At 32.2% G+C, this 17,249-nt stretch overlaps 3 protein-coding genes across 13 annotated transcripts; 1 reads left to right on the top strand and 2 right to left on the bottom strand.

The window, feature by feature from the left end:
• Positions 1-1,147: 1,147 nt before the first annotated feature.
• LOC112419252 (uncharacterized) lies at positions 1,148-1,982 on the bottom strand. Its single transcript, XM_024776453.1, has 2 exons — positions 1,547-1,982; positions 1,148-1,443 (listed from the first exon to the last, which is right to left on the bottom strand). Exons 1-2 carry the CDS (start codon positions 1,980-1,982, stop codon positions 1,148-1,150), a joined length of 732 nt encoding a protein of 243 aa, XP_024632221.1.
• Positions 1,983-9,731: 7,749 nt separating this feature from the next.
• Positions 9,732-11,713, top strand: LOC11446065 (uncharacterized protein At4g28440). Its single transcript, XM_003593583.4, has 2 exons — positions 9,732-10,144; positions 11,361-11,713. Exons 1-2 carry the CDS (start codon positions 9,877-9,879, stop codon positions 11,549-11,551), a joined length of 459 nt encoding a protein of 152 aa, XP_003593631.1. The 5' UTR covers positions 9,732-9,876; the 3' UTR covers positions 11,552-11,713.
• A 2,093-nt stretch (positions 11,714-13,806) lies between these two features.
• Positions 13,807-17,009, bottom strand: LOC11446066 (protein NUCLEAR FUSION DEFECTIVE 6, mitochondrial). Of its 11 annotated transcripts, none has more exons than XR_003009051.2 (5): positions 16,784-17,005; positions 16,595-16,716; positions 14,937-14,992; positions 14,236-14,272; positions 13,807-14,049 (listed from the first exon to the last, which is right to left on the bottom strand). XR_003009051.2 is itself a non-coding variant. In XM_024775749.2 (4 exons), the coding sequence occupies exons 1-3, from the start codon at positions 16,915-16,917 to the stop codon at positions 14,973-14,975; spliced, it is 276 nt and encodes a 91-aa protein (XP_024631517.1). In that variant the 5' UTR covers positions 16,918-17,005; the 3' UTR covers positions 13,807-14,049; positions 14,937-14,972. The 11 variants fall into 11 exon arrangements, 7 of the variants coding, with proteins under 7 accessions (XP_024631517.1, XP_024631518.1, XP_013462527.1 ...); XR_003009049.2 differs by having other exon boundaries at positions 14,921-14,992; positions 16,784-17,004; XR_003009050.2 differs by lacking the exon at positions 14,236-14,272 and having other exon boundaries at positions 14,921-14,992; positions 16,784-17,004.
• Between the last annotated feature and the right edge of the window lie 240 nt (positions 17,010-17,249).

Here is a 17,249-nt window from a genome sequence, read left to right on the forward strand (position 1 = left end):
ATTAGGTTTCATGGTTTATTTTGACCAAGCTGTACTCTTTTTTGACAGAGATCCTAACATGCTTAAAAATCATTTAATATACTACCTGCTCATCCATTTCTAATGAGGTTTTGATATAATGAAATGCCTTGTAAAAAAAAGTTTTTATGTAATAGTGCATTATTTTACTGTTGGAATTTATAACTACTTTAACAATTTTAACGGTTCAGCTGGTTATTCGAGAATAAAACTTCTTGTTGGTGTTCATTGTCTCTGATCGATGTTTTTATTCCATATTGTTTGTTCATCTCTCTTCATTCTTTCGTGTTACATTGTTGATAGGGATGACAATAGAGAAGATGAAGAACAATACATCTAATCATTGTTTTATCCAAGTGACATTGTACTATTACGAGACTTTATTCAATTGATTGTCTCCGGCTCATCAATCATATCTAAAAATCTATTTGAATTGATTTATTTGAATTTATTTTTTTATATGAGTTTTGTCAAACTGATTATGAGAACTTATAATAAAAGTTTATGTTGTTTTTCACAAACTTTTTTAGTTTATTTTCACAAGTTCTCCAAAATATGGCTTATAGCGCATATATAAAACAATTTAATTTAAATTGATTTTTTGCTATAGAAATAACTTATAATCTTATAAATCAACATTTATCATGATAAACACCTGTCTTATAAGCTTCATATAAATTGTTTATCCAAACATATCCAAAATCCCACCTCTATAATTGCAACCTCAATTGAATTAAGGACCTCCAAACACCCCATAGAAAACCAACATAACATGATCATAATGTACTTGAATTTTTACTGGCCCTTACATCATGTGACTGTAAATCATTCACAGTAGAGAGGAAAAGAACAGTACATGTCAATTAGCAACTGAATGAAAACGAAGTAAGAATGCAATGTATAGTCAAACTCTGGTTTCTACCAAAAGACACCAATTTTCCTGTTCTCCGGCATATGTACACGATAGGTGTAGAAGCGTAGGCAAATCAAAAGTCAAAGCATCCGAGTAAGAAACAGACAGGATCCATGTACTATTAATTAGTGGCAATGAAGATGACATTGTTCACACAAGACATAATACAATTATACTAAAAATAATATATAAACATTTAACCATACATTTGTTAAATTACAATGAAAATCGTCTGCCATCAATTTGTTGAAAATGAGCTAGAATAACATCAGTACTAATTGTGAAAAGAACATCTCTTTCAATAAAAGTTACAAGCCGATCATTTAACCATTGATCACCCATTTTATTACGTAAATGACTCTTCACAATCTTCATAGCTGAAAAAACACGTTCAACACTTGCAGTTGCAACCGGCAAGAGCAAAGCCAACTTCAAAAGCTTAAAAACCAAAGCAAATGTCTTGCACTTATTTGTTTCCACAAGTATTGCACAAAGATCGGAAGCCCTTTCAACTTTGCAAATTTTGGATCAGATTTAACATTTCTAACATAATTATGGAGTTGTCTGCAACCAAAGCAAATGTCTTGCACTTATTTATTTCCACAAGTATTGCACAAAGATTCGAAAGCCCTTTCAACTTTGCAAATTTTGGATCAGATTTAACATTTCTAACATAATTATGAAGTTGTCTGCGCAACTCCACTTCCGACACATCTACAAAATCATTTGGATAAAGCTCAGCCATCCTCAATAATTTGTTCACATCAAAAGCAGAAAATGACTTTGCAGGACTCAAACATGAAACACATTGTAAAAGTTTGGTATTCTCTTCATCAAACCTAGCATTAAGCTCTTGCAATTGCAAATCTAAAACACTAAACAAACAATCATTCTTATAATGATGCAAATTAGAAACACTAGAAACCGGAGGGACTCGCCTAGGTTTCTTTCCTTCCATATATGGTGCATCCATATCAGGTACATCAATCTCATGTTTAGTGCAAATTGTCACAACCCTAGATATAAGGTCTTCCCACCCCTCATTCCTCATTTCCTGTAGAATGAATGAGAAAGTAGAGAATCAATTGACTATTTCACTTACCTTGGCTTAGACTTAGAGTGAAGAGAGAAAATTATGTTGTTGACTGATGAGAGTGGAAAGAGAGGTTTGTTTGTTTGTTGTAAGAAGATATTTGATTCATTGATTGTGAATTGTGATTTTTGAGAAGAGGAGAGTAGAATGAATGAGAAGAGGAGGAGAAGAGGAGATGAAACAAGATGAAAAAATTCACAAGATGAAAAAATTGTTTTGAGGTTCACGACAAAGAAAAGATGAAAAAACAATTCACAATCAATGAATTATGCCAGGCCTTTTAATTTCCTTCTCCCCGTGCCAGGCCTTTTATGAATTATGGATATAAAAAAAAAAAAAAAAAAGATTAGAAACTGGTGTGGCATATGCCACACCATGTTTTGTAACACCCCGTTACCCAAAAGCAATTAAATAGCAAATATACATCAGAGTAGTTCCACAAACGGGCATGCTACACGTCATTTCAAAATTTCTTAAATAGAAAATAAAACTATTTAATCAAGCAACTTATTATTTATGAAAACATAGCAGCGGAATAGTTTTCAAAATCCATAACCTCATGAACATCCAACAATAGTCTAAGGCATTAAAGGCCTTAACATAATTCAACATCATAGTTCAAAGACAACAAAAGGCTCCACACCATAAGTTCCAAAATTTGATACATGGAAAGGAAAAGCAACAATAATAAAAATGATAAATCCCATCCCACGTATCAGAGCCCTAAACACGACTTTGAGCCACCACCTACTACTCAGGATCACCTGCAAGTTACCCATAGGAAGGGCAACATTTTCAAGCAGAAGGGGTGAGATTCACAACAATAAATATAGATATTAAAATCATCAATTGAATCTAACACCCTAATCAACAACACTTTATCTTGTAAACAAATATATGTATAAGTCACAGGCAACAACAACATCAACAATACACCATGATCACAATGAATATATATATAAATGCATATTCAACACCAACATCATCCATCAGAAAATAACTGAAATCAACAACCAAGACTCATGCAAATGACATGACCACTGCTAAGACACCATCTTAGACTTCTTAATGAAATGCAATATGCATGTGGTACCAAACAGGACCGAAGCCCTCACCGCTTTTGAATGGTTAAAGCATTCATCAGGACCGAAGTCCTCACCGCTGTTGAGCAACTAGTACTCCAGGACCGAAGCCCTCACCGCTGTTTTATGCATATGCAATGGACCTACTTGTGTATATCTACATACAACTGACCATGCAATGCAACTCCATGTGACTCCACTATAATAATACGTATGAGTCAATAAATAACATACATTTCAACCATCATCAGTATTCATCAATCCAACAATCCAATCAACCAAAATAATGTATAATTATATACAACCATGCTCAAATACAACAACACCAACCACTACTAATCATGCAAGCAAGTCAACACTCAGAAACTGTGCAACTCGCCTCGCGAGCACATCTGCTCGCCATGGCGAGTTCACAAAAACAGTAGCTCGCCGTGGCGAGTTCAAGGCGAACTCAAGGCGAGTGAAAAATCAGGTGCTCTCGGGAAAAATGCCATTTTCTTACTCAAATCCAAATTCTAAGTTCCCTACTCATCTTTTTAACCTAAAACTTTCACCATTCATCGTTAAAATCATCTAGGTACCTTAAACCATCCCCAAAACATCTTATAACAACTTTTCAAAAATCAAGTTTTATTATGGGCTACTCGCCATGGCGAGTTGGACTGCTCGCGAGGCGAGCTATGAAGTTGCTCACTCGCCATGGCGAGCACAGCTACTCGCGAGGCGAGCGATGAACTTCTGTACGGGCAGAAAACTGGTTTTTCCCAAAAATCTCATTTTCCTTCCAATCACTCCCCAAATCAGTTTACAGATACATAATTAAGTGTTCTATGCAACCAGAACCTAATTCTAACATCAAAAACATGCTTACAACTTCAAAATCATCATTCTATCATAAAACCCCAAATTCCCAATTCCTCATCAAAACCTGTTAAATACAAAATTAGAATTTAATAACTACACTCTTGAAGTAAACCTCACCCTTACCTTAGAATTGCAGAAAGAAATGCACAACAATAATCAACTCTAGGTTCTTCCTTGGTTCTCTCTTGCTTCCTCCCAAAACTGGTTCTACGTGAAACTGTTTTTCTAACTTCTCTGTATTAACTTCCCACTTAATGTAACTCCCTTCTATTTACACTTAACTCCACATAATTTCTACTAACTCCAATTAATTCCCCAAACACCAAAATAATTATTATTTCATACTTATTCTAATTATTATTAAATAAACCATATAATAAAATAATACACCACATAAAACACTCAAAAATCACATATATATAAATATATGCATATGCTCCACATAAATCACCAAACCTCATATATAATTATATATATATATATATATATATATATATATATACTCCACATAATAAAATAATTAAATAAATAAACAACTAGGGCGTTACATGTTTCACACTGCCTCCGCCCCTGGTGGCATGCCTTTTAAAGGCATAGAAGGTTGAAATTCACGGGGGTTCTTCTAGAGCAAATAATTAGAGGATTTCTAATGTATAGTGCAATCAATATAAATGGGTTATTTTTAATAAAAATAATTGAATATTATTAAAAAAAACTGAATAACAGTTAATGTTATTTATCAAAAATTAGTTTAAACGAAATAACATTTAAAAATTCCAGTTTGTTATGATTTAACATTTAACGTCGGACCTTGCATATATTATGCATTGTCCCAACCAACCTAGCTTAGCTCACGAGGACAATTTGTTATGATTAATAATGTGGTAAATGTTTTTTAAAGAAAAATTTAGAAAATTGTTTCATACATAATATTTTTTTATGAAATGATTCTTTGTTGTTAGGAGGATGGCCGACCAGAGTATGAGGTCTAAAGCAAAAATTTTATGTGGTCTTTAAAAATATAATTCTTTTTTGGTAATCAGATATGTTATACAAATGTTTATAATTTTTCTGTCATATAATATATTTATAACAAAAATAATTTTTAAGAGACTTTCTTTTTCATCCAAAATTTTGAAACCTAAAGTTCTTTCATAGGTTGTTTGGCCCTTGTTACGAAGTTAAATGAAAAAGGATGTGAGGAAAAAAAAAGGGAAGAAACAGGAAAAATAATTACTCTTCTATAGAGTTAGTATGAAGATCACGATCTTTGAGAGATTTAGAGATCATGTAATTATAAATTTGAGGTGATTCTGAAGTCTCAACTTGGCCAAGAATTCAACACAATAATTCAATTGACAAAAAAATGTTACTCCCTCGGTTCCAAATTTTATCTCAGTTTAAAAACAAATATTTGTTTCAATTTATATGTCGTTTTACAATATCAATAAAAAAATTTTGTCAATGAAATATTAATGTTACTTTTTCTATTATATTTTTAAGGTCTTTTAACTATTTATTACTCTCTCTTCTTTCAATTCATTTATCTGTCTTTTCCATATCATTTATTAAGAATAATTTTGTAAAACAACTCATAATATCTCTTTCCCACATAATATTAATTATATTTTTTAATATGTGTGAAATGTCAAATACGTTGTACAATTTGGAAGAGAGGGACTAGTAACTTAACGTGATTGAAGAATGTTCTTAATATTTTGAATCAAAATAACATGGCTCTTTAAGCAAATCATGAAAAACCACCTCCTTTTATACTTTTTCTTTCAAAAAAAAAAACTTTTTTTACTTTTAAATTAAAAGGTCAGCTGACATGGCTCTTTAAGTAAAAAATTCAAAGTGTTTTCATCTGTTTAAATTTAAATCCTGGAAGGGTTAGATTAGATACATAACATAAATATTCTTTTTCTTATGATGAAAAAATGTATCAAGAAATTAACGTGGCATCGTTGAGTCCAAGCATTTCTCCTTGTAGGCTCGTCCACATCAGTCATCCCCGTACCATTTTTTTTTTACTGGTTTTCGACCCACCATTGGTGAGCAACTAATCTGATTCGTGCGTGGAGGCATGCGTACTGGTCAAGCGTTGTTTTTTATAAGAATCGAATCCAGTATTTCCCGGATACGTCATTGGAAGGAGCTTCTCGTCACTGGAGTCCAAACAACTTGATTACCCCGTACCATTTTTATTATTGAAAACTAATTAAACAGCAACCAACATCCATGAAGTTGTCTCCATTCCAACGTGTCAACAACATTATAAACTTTGAAGTGTGTTATTTAAATAATCATTTGTGTGATAATTTTTAGGACAATTATAAATTTTATAAGAAAAATAGAATTGATACGGAAATCAGAGAAAATTTAAAAACATAACGCGAGCATTAGAGAAAAAAGTTATTACAAAATAATTATAAAAATATTATTTTTCATAAATTTTATGTAATTTATATATGATAATTCCAAATTTAAATGTTTGCTAATTGGTCTCAAAAGGCCCTTCAACATATTATTTGATAGATATCTTCACAACAACGGTGAAAATCCTACCTTATGTATCTCACAAATTCTTATATATCTATTAGGAGGGGAAAATCCTAAGAGATATCTCATATATTCTTCGATAGATATCATCACAGTTAAACAACGGTGAAAATTTGTATATATAATTTGGAGTAACAAACATGTGAATGATAAAAAATTTAAAATAAAATTTTTATCTCATAATTTGTTCATTCAACACATTAAAACATAAAAAACAATTACTTTAACATGAAAGTTGTCAATTGTTTTCACTTTTGAATCCTTAACAAGAAGTACCTCCCTTGTGAAACAAAACCTAATTAACTACTATCATCCACATTAAAACTTCCTTACCAGTATCTAATATGGATTTCCTCCAACTCAATAAATCAAAAAGTTATCTATTTAACATGTCAATGCAACAATTATCTGTCTGAATAAGATTAATGAAATAAAACAATTAGAATGCTCCATTATGTCCTAAACTATCTTATTGTAAGGTTCAATTTTTTTTTTTTTTTTTTTTTTTTTTTTTTTTTTTTTTTTTTTGTTGTTTAGGGAGGGAAGGTTCAAAATTCTAATGGTCTACGATCTTACAATTAGTGATAAATTTTTCGAGTGGCTATATTCACTGCCGGACCAAGGTCTCAAGAGTTAAAGTTTCTTTGAACATACTAACCACAAATGTGACTTTATTTCTGTACATCTTAATTCATGATAAATTGCTGTTGGTGAAACCATTGGTTATTGCTATTGATGCTTTGACATGTGGAGCTACTCAAGCATAATTTGACTACATGATGAGTTCACAATTATATCTTAAGCTCAAATACTTTATTATCTAGCTAGCAAACTCTAAACAAGACATAATTTCCTATTTTTATTTATTTTATATAAGTTACACACTTGTATGGATGCATGCATGCGCGCACACACACCCACAAATATATATGTTGTTCACAATTAGGGCTGGTCCAAGGCATAATTCGGAGGTGTGGTGGTTTAGGGTCCATGTCTATCCAAAAAGTATTTTTTTATTTTTTTTTATTTTTATAAAGGGAGCATATATTGAAATAATTCTTTTATAGGGGGTATATATATAAAAAATTGCAAAGAGGGCCCAACTATTTATCGGTCTTCAGCCCGGTAGCCCTTCACCATGTGTATTTTACAACTCAACAACATTTCATTTTCACAGCCCAACGCTTCCATTTCACAACCCCCAACATTGGCCAAAACGCTAAACTTATAATTAAAACGTAAAATGCAGAAACAACACGTAAAAAACAAAATCTCTATTCCTTTTCAGAGATTAAATATATTTTTATTTTGAGGATGCTTTTTGGTGTTTCAAATTGAAGCAACTGAATTTGTATTTTGATTTTATAATAAAATATGACTTTCATCATGAAAATTTCATGCTTGCGACACCAAATTTAGTCTTGTGTGATTTTTTTATAAGAAAAATATTGTATTTTATTGACAAATGATAAAATGGTTTCCTGTTATTGAGTACGGGGGAAGTGTATTTTATACTATTATATATTTATGATGATAAATGATTATGAAGTTCTTTGAAATTTTTTAGAGGTAGTAAATCAGGTAAATTATAAAATTTGATAATAAAATTGATATAAAGCCTCGTATGTCCACCCACCGTCTTACTTAGCCTTGTCTGATTTGGTTCTACCCCTAAAAAAAAATGTTTTGTTATTTTTTTAATTAATAATTTATAGAACAATGTGTATTTGGCAAAGTGTTTTGGGCGTCACCATAAATGGGTTTCAAAACATCGTATTGTGGTATTGCAGTGACTTAGGACGACAGCGTAATTGAGATGTCAACTGTCATGATTAATGCATATCCCATTCACCATTTTATAGAAAAAATTATGATAAAATTATATAAAGGAGCCCTTTTCTTAAAATTGGCATAAGGACCATAAAATGTTGGGGGCGATGATGTCCACGATAACCTAACAATTGAACCCTGTACGGTTTGCCAAGGTGCCTTTATGAATAGAGCGCACATGTCTTTAAGTACAGCACACAACAAGCGTCTTATAAAAAAAGTATCACACAAAAAAAAAAAAAATCTTAAAGTGCTTGATCTACAGATTCAACTTTGATATGGTGGAAGGATGTCTCATAATAGTTTACGTACGTTCATTCTGTATTATCAACGCAAATGCATCTTTCAAGACTTTTTACACATGTGGATTCTTTACACATCTAAATTTTAAAATTTGAGATTTAAAAAGTTCATTTCACACAGTTGAATATTAAAATTTAGATGTGTAAAATTTACTCTCCATTTGATCAAGTAGAAGGACGACAAAGTAACATACCATAAATATGAAGGGAACATGAATATCATACTTCCTCCGTTCCATACTAGATGAGCTAGTTGACTCCGACACACATATCAATGCATATGTTTTATCTTTAATATCTTTAATTCTTTAATAAAAAAAATTATGAAAATGTAATATTTTAAAAATATTAATAGAGACGAATCCAACAATATTTTACATGATATTATTTATCTTTGTGATTTAGTAGAAAAATATGGTCAAAGTATGTCAAGTCAATAATGTATATTGTCAAATAGATCATCTTCTAAGAGACGGATGGAGTAATTGAAAGTTGGAACGCTTGTTTAAGAAATGTTACGTGGCATGTGATAATTGGCTAGCAAACTAAACGATGTGGCTTGAGAGGTGCAATAGATTTCATTAATTTTGTAATAAATAAAAGGATTAAAATATGTTTTTGCTCCCTATAAATATACAAACTTTTCGTTTTAGTCCTTTAAAAATTTTCCATCTTCACTTTTGGTCCCTCTTTTAAAGTAAACTCATATGTAGAATTCATATTTTTGAATCAAATTTTCCAAAAAAATTCATAATATTATAAGAATTTCTCTAAAAAAATTAGAATTTTTTTAATAAAATATGAATTTTTATATTTTTTATGGTTAAAAATTCATATTTAATTTATGTTTACTTAAAAAATTCTAAATTTTTTATGGAAATGTTTTTACAATATTTACATATTTATGTACAATTTCATGAAAAAATACTAAAATTTACTTTAAAATAGGGACCAAAAGTAAGGATTCAAAATTTCATAGGAACTAAAAGTTAAAAGAAAATTTTAGACGAACTAAAACGAAAAGTTGGTATATTTATAAGAACCAAAAATATATTTATCCTTGGATAAAACTTTACCAAACGAAAAAACGCATCAATCTGGGAGAACTGAGAAGATAGTATCAGTGAGACTTCGTTTAAATACAGAAACTCTGTTGGGTTTGTTTGGTATCAAATCAAAGACAAAGACAAAGAAAAAGTGAAAAACAAAACAATGGCATCATCGAATGTTGTTTCACAAGAAGATGGAACCAAACCCGCAAAGAGAAAACCCACTTTCACAAAAGTGGATCAGATGAAACCTGGAACAAACGGACACACTTTGATTGCTAAGGTTTTAACCTCCGAAACTGTTCTGCAAAAAGGTGGAGGAACAAGACCTTCTTCATCTTCTCGTGGTATTGTTCGTCCTACTCTTATCTCTGAGTGTCTCATCGGTGATGAAACTGGTACCATCATTTTCACCGCTCGCAATGAACAAGGTTCTTTTTCATTATTTTGATTACCCATTCTTAAAAATGATAACTTTTTATGCGGGTCGTGTTTTATTTGTTTAAATTTTGATTTTTTTTATTCATTTGGGGTTTTTTAATTTCGATCTACATTTTTTGGGATTAGGTTTCTTATTTTATATCCAAAATCTAAATTAGTGTTAATAAGGTTCTTAGTTGCTGATTGTTACACCCATTTTGCTATTGTTACTCGGATCTAACATGCTTTTGCCATTCATAGGATCGATCCAATGTTTATTTTAGATCCCCTTTTACAGCATTTTTTTGCAACAAAAATTTTGTTGATTTTTTAGGCTAATTTTTAGCTCTTTTTATACTGATAATGAAGACCTAACTGTTTCTATATTGATTCTAATGAGAGTTTAGAGAGGAAGGAATTTTTTCACAAATAAGCGTTTTTTTCCCTCTAGAGTGTAAAGGTTATGATTCATTGGTAGGGCTTTAGGAGATAGGAAATGGAGATATCATGTCACGAGTTTAGAGAGGAAGGAAAATGGGAGTAGGATTATGAAATTGTGATGCATATTGGCAATATATGTATGTGAAAAGACATTGTTTTTTTCATCTTTATTTTCATTCTCATTCATTCCTTCTTCAATAAGCAAAACTTTGAGTAAGTAGGGTTGTTTGGATTGGCTTAATTAAGTTTATCTGCTGACATAGACACCTGTGACACTATTTGGGAGAATTTATGTAAGTAGTTCATGAGATGTTCACAAGCTGCTTTCTGTTTATTTCCATAAACTCTGTGGGATAGCTTATGAAAACAACTTAAGATTGTACAAAAACAGTTTGCCTTTATATTACCATGTTATAGAACTAACTCATTCTTAAGAGCACCACTTACATGACTATACTATAAGCTCTAAAACAAGTTGTTTATCCAAGTAGGTTTGTAGTTTATTTTCTTTGTGGTGATTACACTCCTTATGCACAAGCATTTGCATATAAGTGTTTTAAAATATGGTCTATGATCAAGTTATGAACTGCGACATCGAGATATTTTTATGTCTCAGTAACCACAATTTGCAATTGACTGCGACACCCTGCAACATCAGTGGTTTCTTTTAGTGGAAGTCATCTAAGATATGTTTTTATTGATTGGTTATATTGCATGGATATTAGGACTAATCAGTATAAGGAACAAACTTATGTGATTAGAATGCGTGATTTTGTGTCTTTGCAGTTGAGCTTATGAAGGCTGGAAATACAGTAATCATTCGCAATTCAAAGATCGACATGTTTAAGGGATCAATGAGGCTGGCCGTTGACAAATGGGGGCGCATTGAGGTCACTGACCCTGCAGAGTTCGTTGTTAAAGAGGATAACAACCTATCTCTCATTGAATATGAATTGGTGAACGCGGTAGAAGAGTAATTCATAGTTAAAGAGGGCAACTACCTATCTTTTGTTTGTGCTGATATGGTAAAACTTAACTGGCGTATACATTTTCACTTTAATTAGACTGGATTTTGACTTCATTTTAGGATTAAGTTTATGTTACTTGAACAATGTTAAGCGATCAGTATTTGCTATCTATAAGTGTCTCCAGTTAACTTGAAAAAAATATGATAATGCTAAAATGATTATCATCAATATGTTTCTTCAAATTTTACAATCCATTGTCTTGCAATTATAAGCGAATACACATAGAATTGGCTTGGAATCCTCCTAATCACAAGAATTGAGAATGCTCAAATTGGTTTACCAGAAAAATAATAGACATAAAAATGTCTATATTGGCTTATGTTTATCTTAACGTCGTCCTTTTTAATCCCTTAACTATCAAGGAATCCCAACCAGCCACCTCAACACCAGTACACAGAAAATTGGATCCTCCACAATTGTAGCATGGTACTGCAGTTGTAGGGACTATTTGATTTGTAGGAATCCTTTAGTGAGTCTATGACTACAGCTGCAACAACAAAAGCTTGTTTAAGTTGTCCCGTCTTTTTCGCATATAACTTGACATCGTCAATAATTTTTGCTCATCCGTGCCTTGGATTTTGTCTCATTTGGCTAATTTGAAAGGCATATTGTTGCCTTTTTCTTTCACTTGGCATGATAGAAATGCATATTTGCTCACTGACAGCAATATTAAGTAAACTGATTGACATCAACTTTAAAATTTTAAGGGTTTAATACTCCATTTTAGCTAAAAATACATGGTGCCTCTAACATGCACCTGGTCCAAAGTTCAACCACTTGTAAACGATCTTTCAAATTGTGTTTTTATTTCTAATTTTTTTAATAGCAAGAGACATCCCTTCTGCAATGCATTCAGCAGTTGATTCCTATTTTTTGGAAAACAGCTTTTGCAGATGTTCATGACATCGTGCAAACCTTGAACAAGATTCAAATTCGTTTCTTTTCTATTGCTCCCTTTCCCTTTCTGGTTGAGGCATCACCTTCAACTCCTTCAAGGGAGTAATCCAGCAGCATTCTCAACCAAGCTCAACAACTCGTTGTCAGCCGACACTTTAAAAATTAAAATGATCCTAAATGCCAAAAATCTTAAATGTAAATGGAAAATAATGATAGTGTTTGCAAAAGAATTGGCCGATATATATTTAGGTGAATTTTCCTTTTTCATTGGGTTTGATTTTTTTTACCATTGTTTACTCATTTTGGAGATGAGGTTCAGTGTTTTAACCCTATGTAGTTATATTTCAAATTTTACTCTTTAAAAATAATTTGGAGTTACAATTACATATAGGTTATAACCCTTCAAAATTAAGGGACCGCAGCTGGACCACTTTAAGAGGATCTATATTAGACGGGCAAGAAAAATCATAAAACCATTGAAATTTCTTAAAATGGAATAAATTATGAATATGGTGATTATTCGGTGAAAATGATAAGAAATGTGAAATAAGATCCGGTTAGTTATTCTTCAATTTAGGTGGGTTAATTTACCTTATTAAAAAAAAAAAAAACCAGATATTCTATGTGGAAATTGATTTTGGGTGACTTAAGGAAAAGTCTAATGTCATAGTGACTGCTTTTCAATTTAATAACCGCTATCAATCCTCGTCAAAGCTATAAAAGTAAACACGAGTGATAGGTTACATTGTTAAATAGACAACCCTAGCATAAGCGATCCGCATTGTTCAATAATCAATACACATTACAACGAGCCTTTCAAAGAAATAAACATTACAATGAGATCGTGACAATGTTTTTGCAAATGTAAGAATTTTGTTCACAAATGAAGGTATTGTTTATTAATGATTTTGTTACTTTGTTTCATTCAAATTGCATGATATGCTAGGAATCATATGGTCACACATTTGATGCTAAGCAAGACTTTTAGTTCAAATCTTGTTTCACAAAAGTTGTAAAACAACAGGAAGAAGAAGAAGACATTTAGGTGGTTAAACGTGGTAGACTACATTTGCTTTTAAATATATTTAGCACACCTGATGTATTTTCACTGCTTGTATTAGCGCATGTTTGAGAGAGTTTGACTCATTGACACCATAGAAGTAATAAAATTTATAGCTTAACTCATCGCGTGTTCACGCTTAAGGTACCGTCAAAACAAACATACACTTCATCTGGATAAGCTACTTAGTCTAAAGTGTGCTTGTACCCCATCGAAAACCAGGGTATCATTGCCAAAAATCAAGCAATAACTCTTGAATCATCAGGGTGAAATAAATCGTTGTAACTTGCAGGGAAGAAATGTTGCAGTGGTGATTAAATAAAATAACAATCATACCTAAGCATGCCACCAGCTTTGGATGCTTGTACAATTTAATTCTTGAGATTTTACATTCAACCTATGAGAATCCGCTAAGAAGGCCTAACAAAGTAAACTGAAATCCACAGAAAGTACGCGCAATGAACCGCACCGAATAACAGCAAACATTCATCTAGAATGCAAAAAGGAAACAATTTAAGAAACTTAAACCATACACTACCACACATAATCAAATCAAATGACCAACATAATTACAAGATCATGGTAACGTACAATTGTAATTTTATAAATTGCAAATCGTTTAGATACAAAACTTAATCTATCGATGCAAATCAAGATGAAATGACAGAAACATTACATGGGTAGTCCCCAAGCCCCAAAATGTGATCACGAGCCTAAACAAGAAAACAGCAATGTCAAAATAGGGTGTTGCACAAAGATGAGGAAATATATATAATGCTTTGGGGTGGCAGCAGAAAAATAGAACGATTTGATTTGAACACATTGTTCCTTTTATAGAGACACGCTTAATTCTAAAAATTCAAAGTAAGGCAAAAAATTATAGCATCCAGGATCTTGCTCAAGATTATATTTTCCGTATTTTAGTCAACAAGAATTAAAACTCAGATGAATATTAAACAGGCAGTTACAAGTTTAACATTACAACATCATACTAATGTTTTTTCACTGCATCAAACAAATTTTTTCGGAAGGAACATAACAGTCACTTTGCATCTAGGTTAGTCACAAATTCGATGGACCATTAACATTAAGTGTGTTAAGATAGTTAATCAATATTCTTATACTGCATGCATCAGCACTTCCATTGCAATACACAACATACAATAAATCCGTCAAGCTTGAATACAGAACCAAAATGCAGTGATCATACAAATTGTATCTAGAAATTAGTCTACAAAATGATACAGTCGACATTGGTTGTTGCTAATTTACTGTCTTTTGTATATTCTCAGCAAATGCTCATTGACATCACAGCTTATATGAACAATTCAAAATCCCAAAAGAAAAAATTATTTGAACACCTTATTCAGAGCGCACCTACATAAAACTTTGCCCGAACCCTCTTGTCATTCATCATACATCATCATTGCAATCTGAGTGAATACAATCAATCAGTATGGTCTTCAGATGATTATCTCTAAGTGAATGTTCATTTATTTATAGAAAAAGGTCTAGGCATTTTGAAATATGGAAAGCACTAAATAACACAATCCATAATGGATCTTATAAGAGAGAACGAAAGAGACAGAGGGAGAGGTGAATTGCTCAATAGCTCAAAATGACAGCACTTTGTTAAAATAAGTAGTTACTGACAAATTATTGTGATTGGGAAGTTACTAAGAAATACCATTAAATTCCACCATAGCCACACATCAGTTTTTATGAGATATGGTGTTCAAAATCCAATTTTACATTCAATTTAGAAATTTCATTCTCTCACTAATCTACGGATGACAAGTTCTCAATGCTTCAAAACCTAAAATTTGAAATAAATCCATGTCACACCATCTTTGATGCTCGCTCTTCATCTAGTCTTCTCTTGCCCTACAAAGGGGAAAAAATAACATCCTTTCATTGTGAGAGCAAGAGAAAGATCCTAATTCAAAGGAAAAAAAGTTGATAATGTTTGAACAGTAAAAATAGTTGGTCATATGCACCCAAACCCTATATTTTCTCAATGACACAGACTTTCCCTCCCCATCCAAAAAAGGTAAAATTGAAAAAGTAAAACAAACAAAGATGGAGCCAACAAGGTTAACATTTATATCAATACGAAAAAAGGCCTAAGTTAATAAGAGGAAAAAAACTTAAGCTATTACAGCAATATTTCATTGTATCATTATGAAAGCACTTGACTGACTTTAATAGTGTATCAAAAATTCATTTTTACGGAAACTTCTACATGTCTGATTAATTTCATTATTAAGTAATAAAGAGGACAAACAAAAATATTTTACCCCCCATATTCTAGACACTAAATCTTCTACCAAATGAAGGGGGGAAAACACACGGACAATTAGGACCCCGTTTGGATAAACAACTTATTTTGAAGCTTAAAGCATAAGGGTGTATGAATAAGCTATTTCCATAACACAAGATAAAATAAAGTCAAATTGTTTCGGTATAATCTATAAGTTGTTTACATAAGCTATCCCTGAGAGCTCATGGAAATATGTTGAAAACAGCTATACAGCTTATGGATATAGCATGAGCTGTTGTCATCAGTTTAAGAGCCCGTCTGAATTGGCTTATTTTTGAGCTTATGCAAAACAGCTTATGCAAATAAATAAACTTTGATGTATTATTCATAATCTTGTCAAGGTAGTCAATGAAAAAACAGCTTACGAAGATACAATTTTCGTTACCGAGAACTTATGAATTAACACAACAACTTATTTATTTGCATAAGCTGGAAAATAAGCTATTCCAAACGGCCCCTAAATAGTGTCACAAGTGCTCACGTATATAAGCTTAAATAAGTCAATCCAAACAAGCCCTAGAGTCAACATGTAAAGTCTATACAAACTTTGTTCCAAGCTTAATTGAACTGTCACAGTCTTTTTCAGCATTTCATATATATTATCATGTGAAGAACAAGTTTTTTCATTTGCAACTCCCACATGAAACAAGCAACCAAACAAGTGCAAAATCGGCGAAGATAGTTAAACAATAATTGAGGCAAGGAAATTATTTACCTTCCGGAGTCCAGCCGTAAGAGTGGCGAGAAACTGAAAGCATTGAAGTGAGCAATGCAGAAGCTGTTGCAGTGTGATATGGAAGCAACGACTCCACGCCGGAACTCATCTCCACCGGCAATCTAAACAACAAATTTTTTCATCAAATTCGAGTAAACTATTGTTGAAATTGAGATTGAATGTTGTTACCTTGAAATGCGATTGGAAATTGAGGTTTGTTTTGGGATCCGAAACATTGAGCATGTAGGTCTAGGTTTGGCTCCGGCAGCCAGATTTGCGCGAGAAGCGGCGGAGCGAAGGAAACATCTGGCGGCGGACATCATTAGGGACGAGCACCGGAGGAGGTTATGGTGGGTTTTTCTATTTCTTCTTTTTTGAGTTTTTGGATTCCTATAGGGTTGGGAAGGACAACAAGTTATGGGCTTGGATTATTTTCTTGGGCTCATATGAGCCCAATGATGAGATCATGTGCAGGGAATTGCCCTTCTCCCCTTTTGTTTTTGGTACTCAAGTTGAAAAATGTCCGACATGAATTAACTCACGTTGAAAAAGTCGAGTATGAGTTAACTCACATCGAACATTTTTAAGGGAATGAACAATTTTAAAAGGGAGAAGAGCAATTACCTCACGTGTATGATAGAAATTGTTAACATCT

The sequence above is a fragment of the Medicago truncatula genome, chromosome 2 (assembly GCF_003473485.1).
Source record: "Medicago truncatula cultivar Jemalong A17 chromosome 2, MtrunA17r5.0-ANR, whole genome shotgun sequence".
Classification (NCBI taxonomy): Eukaryota; Viridiplantae; Streptophyta; class Magnoliopsida; order Fabales; family Fabaceae; genus Medicago; species Medicago truncatula.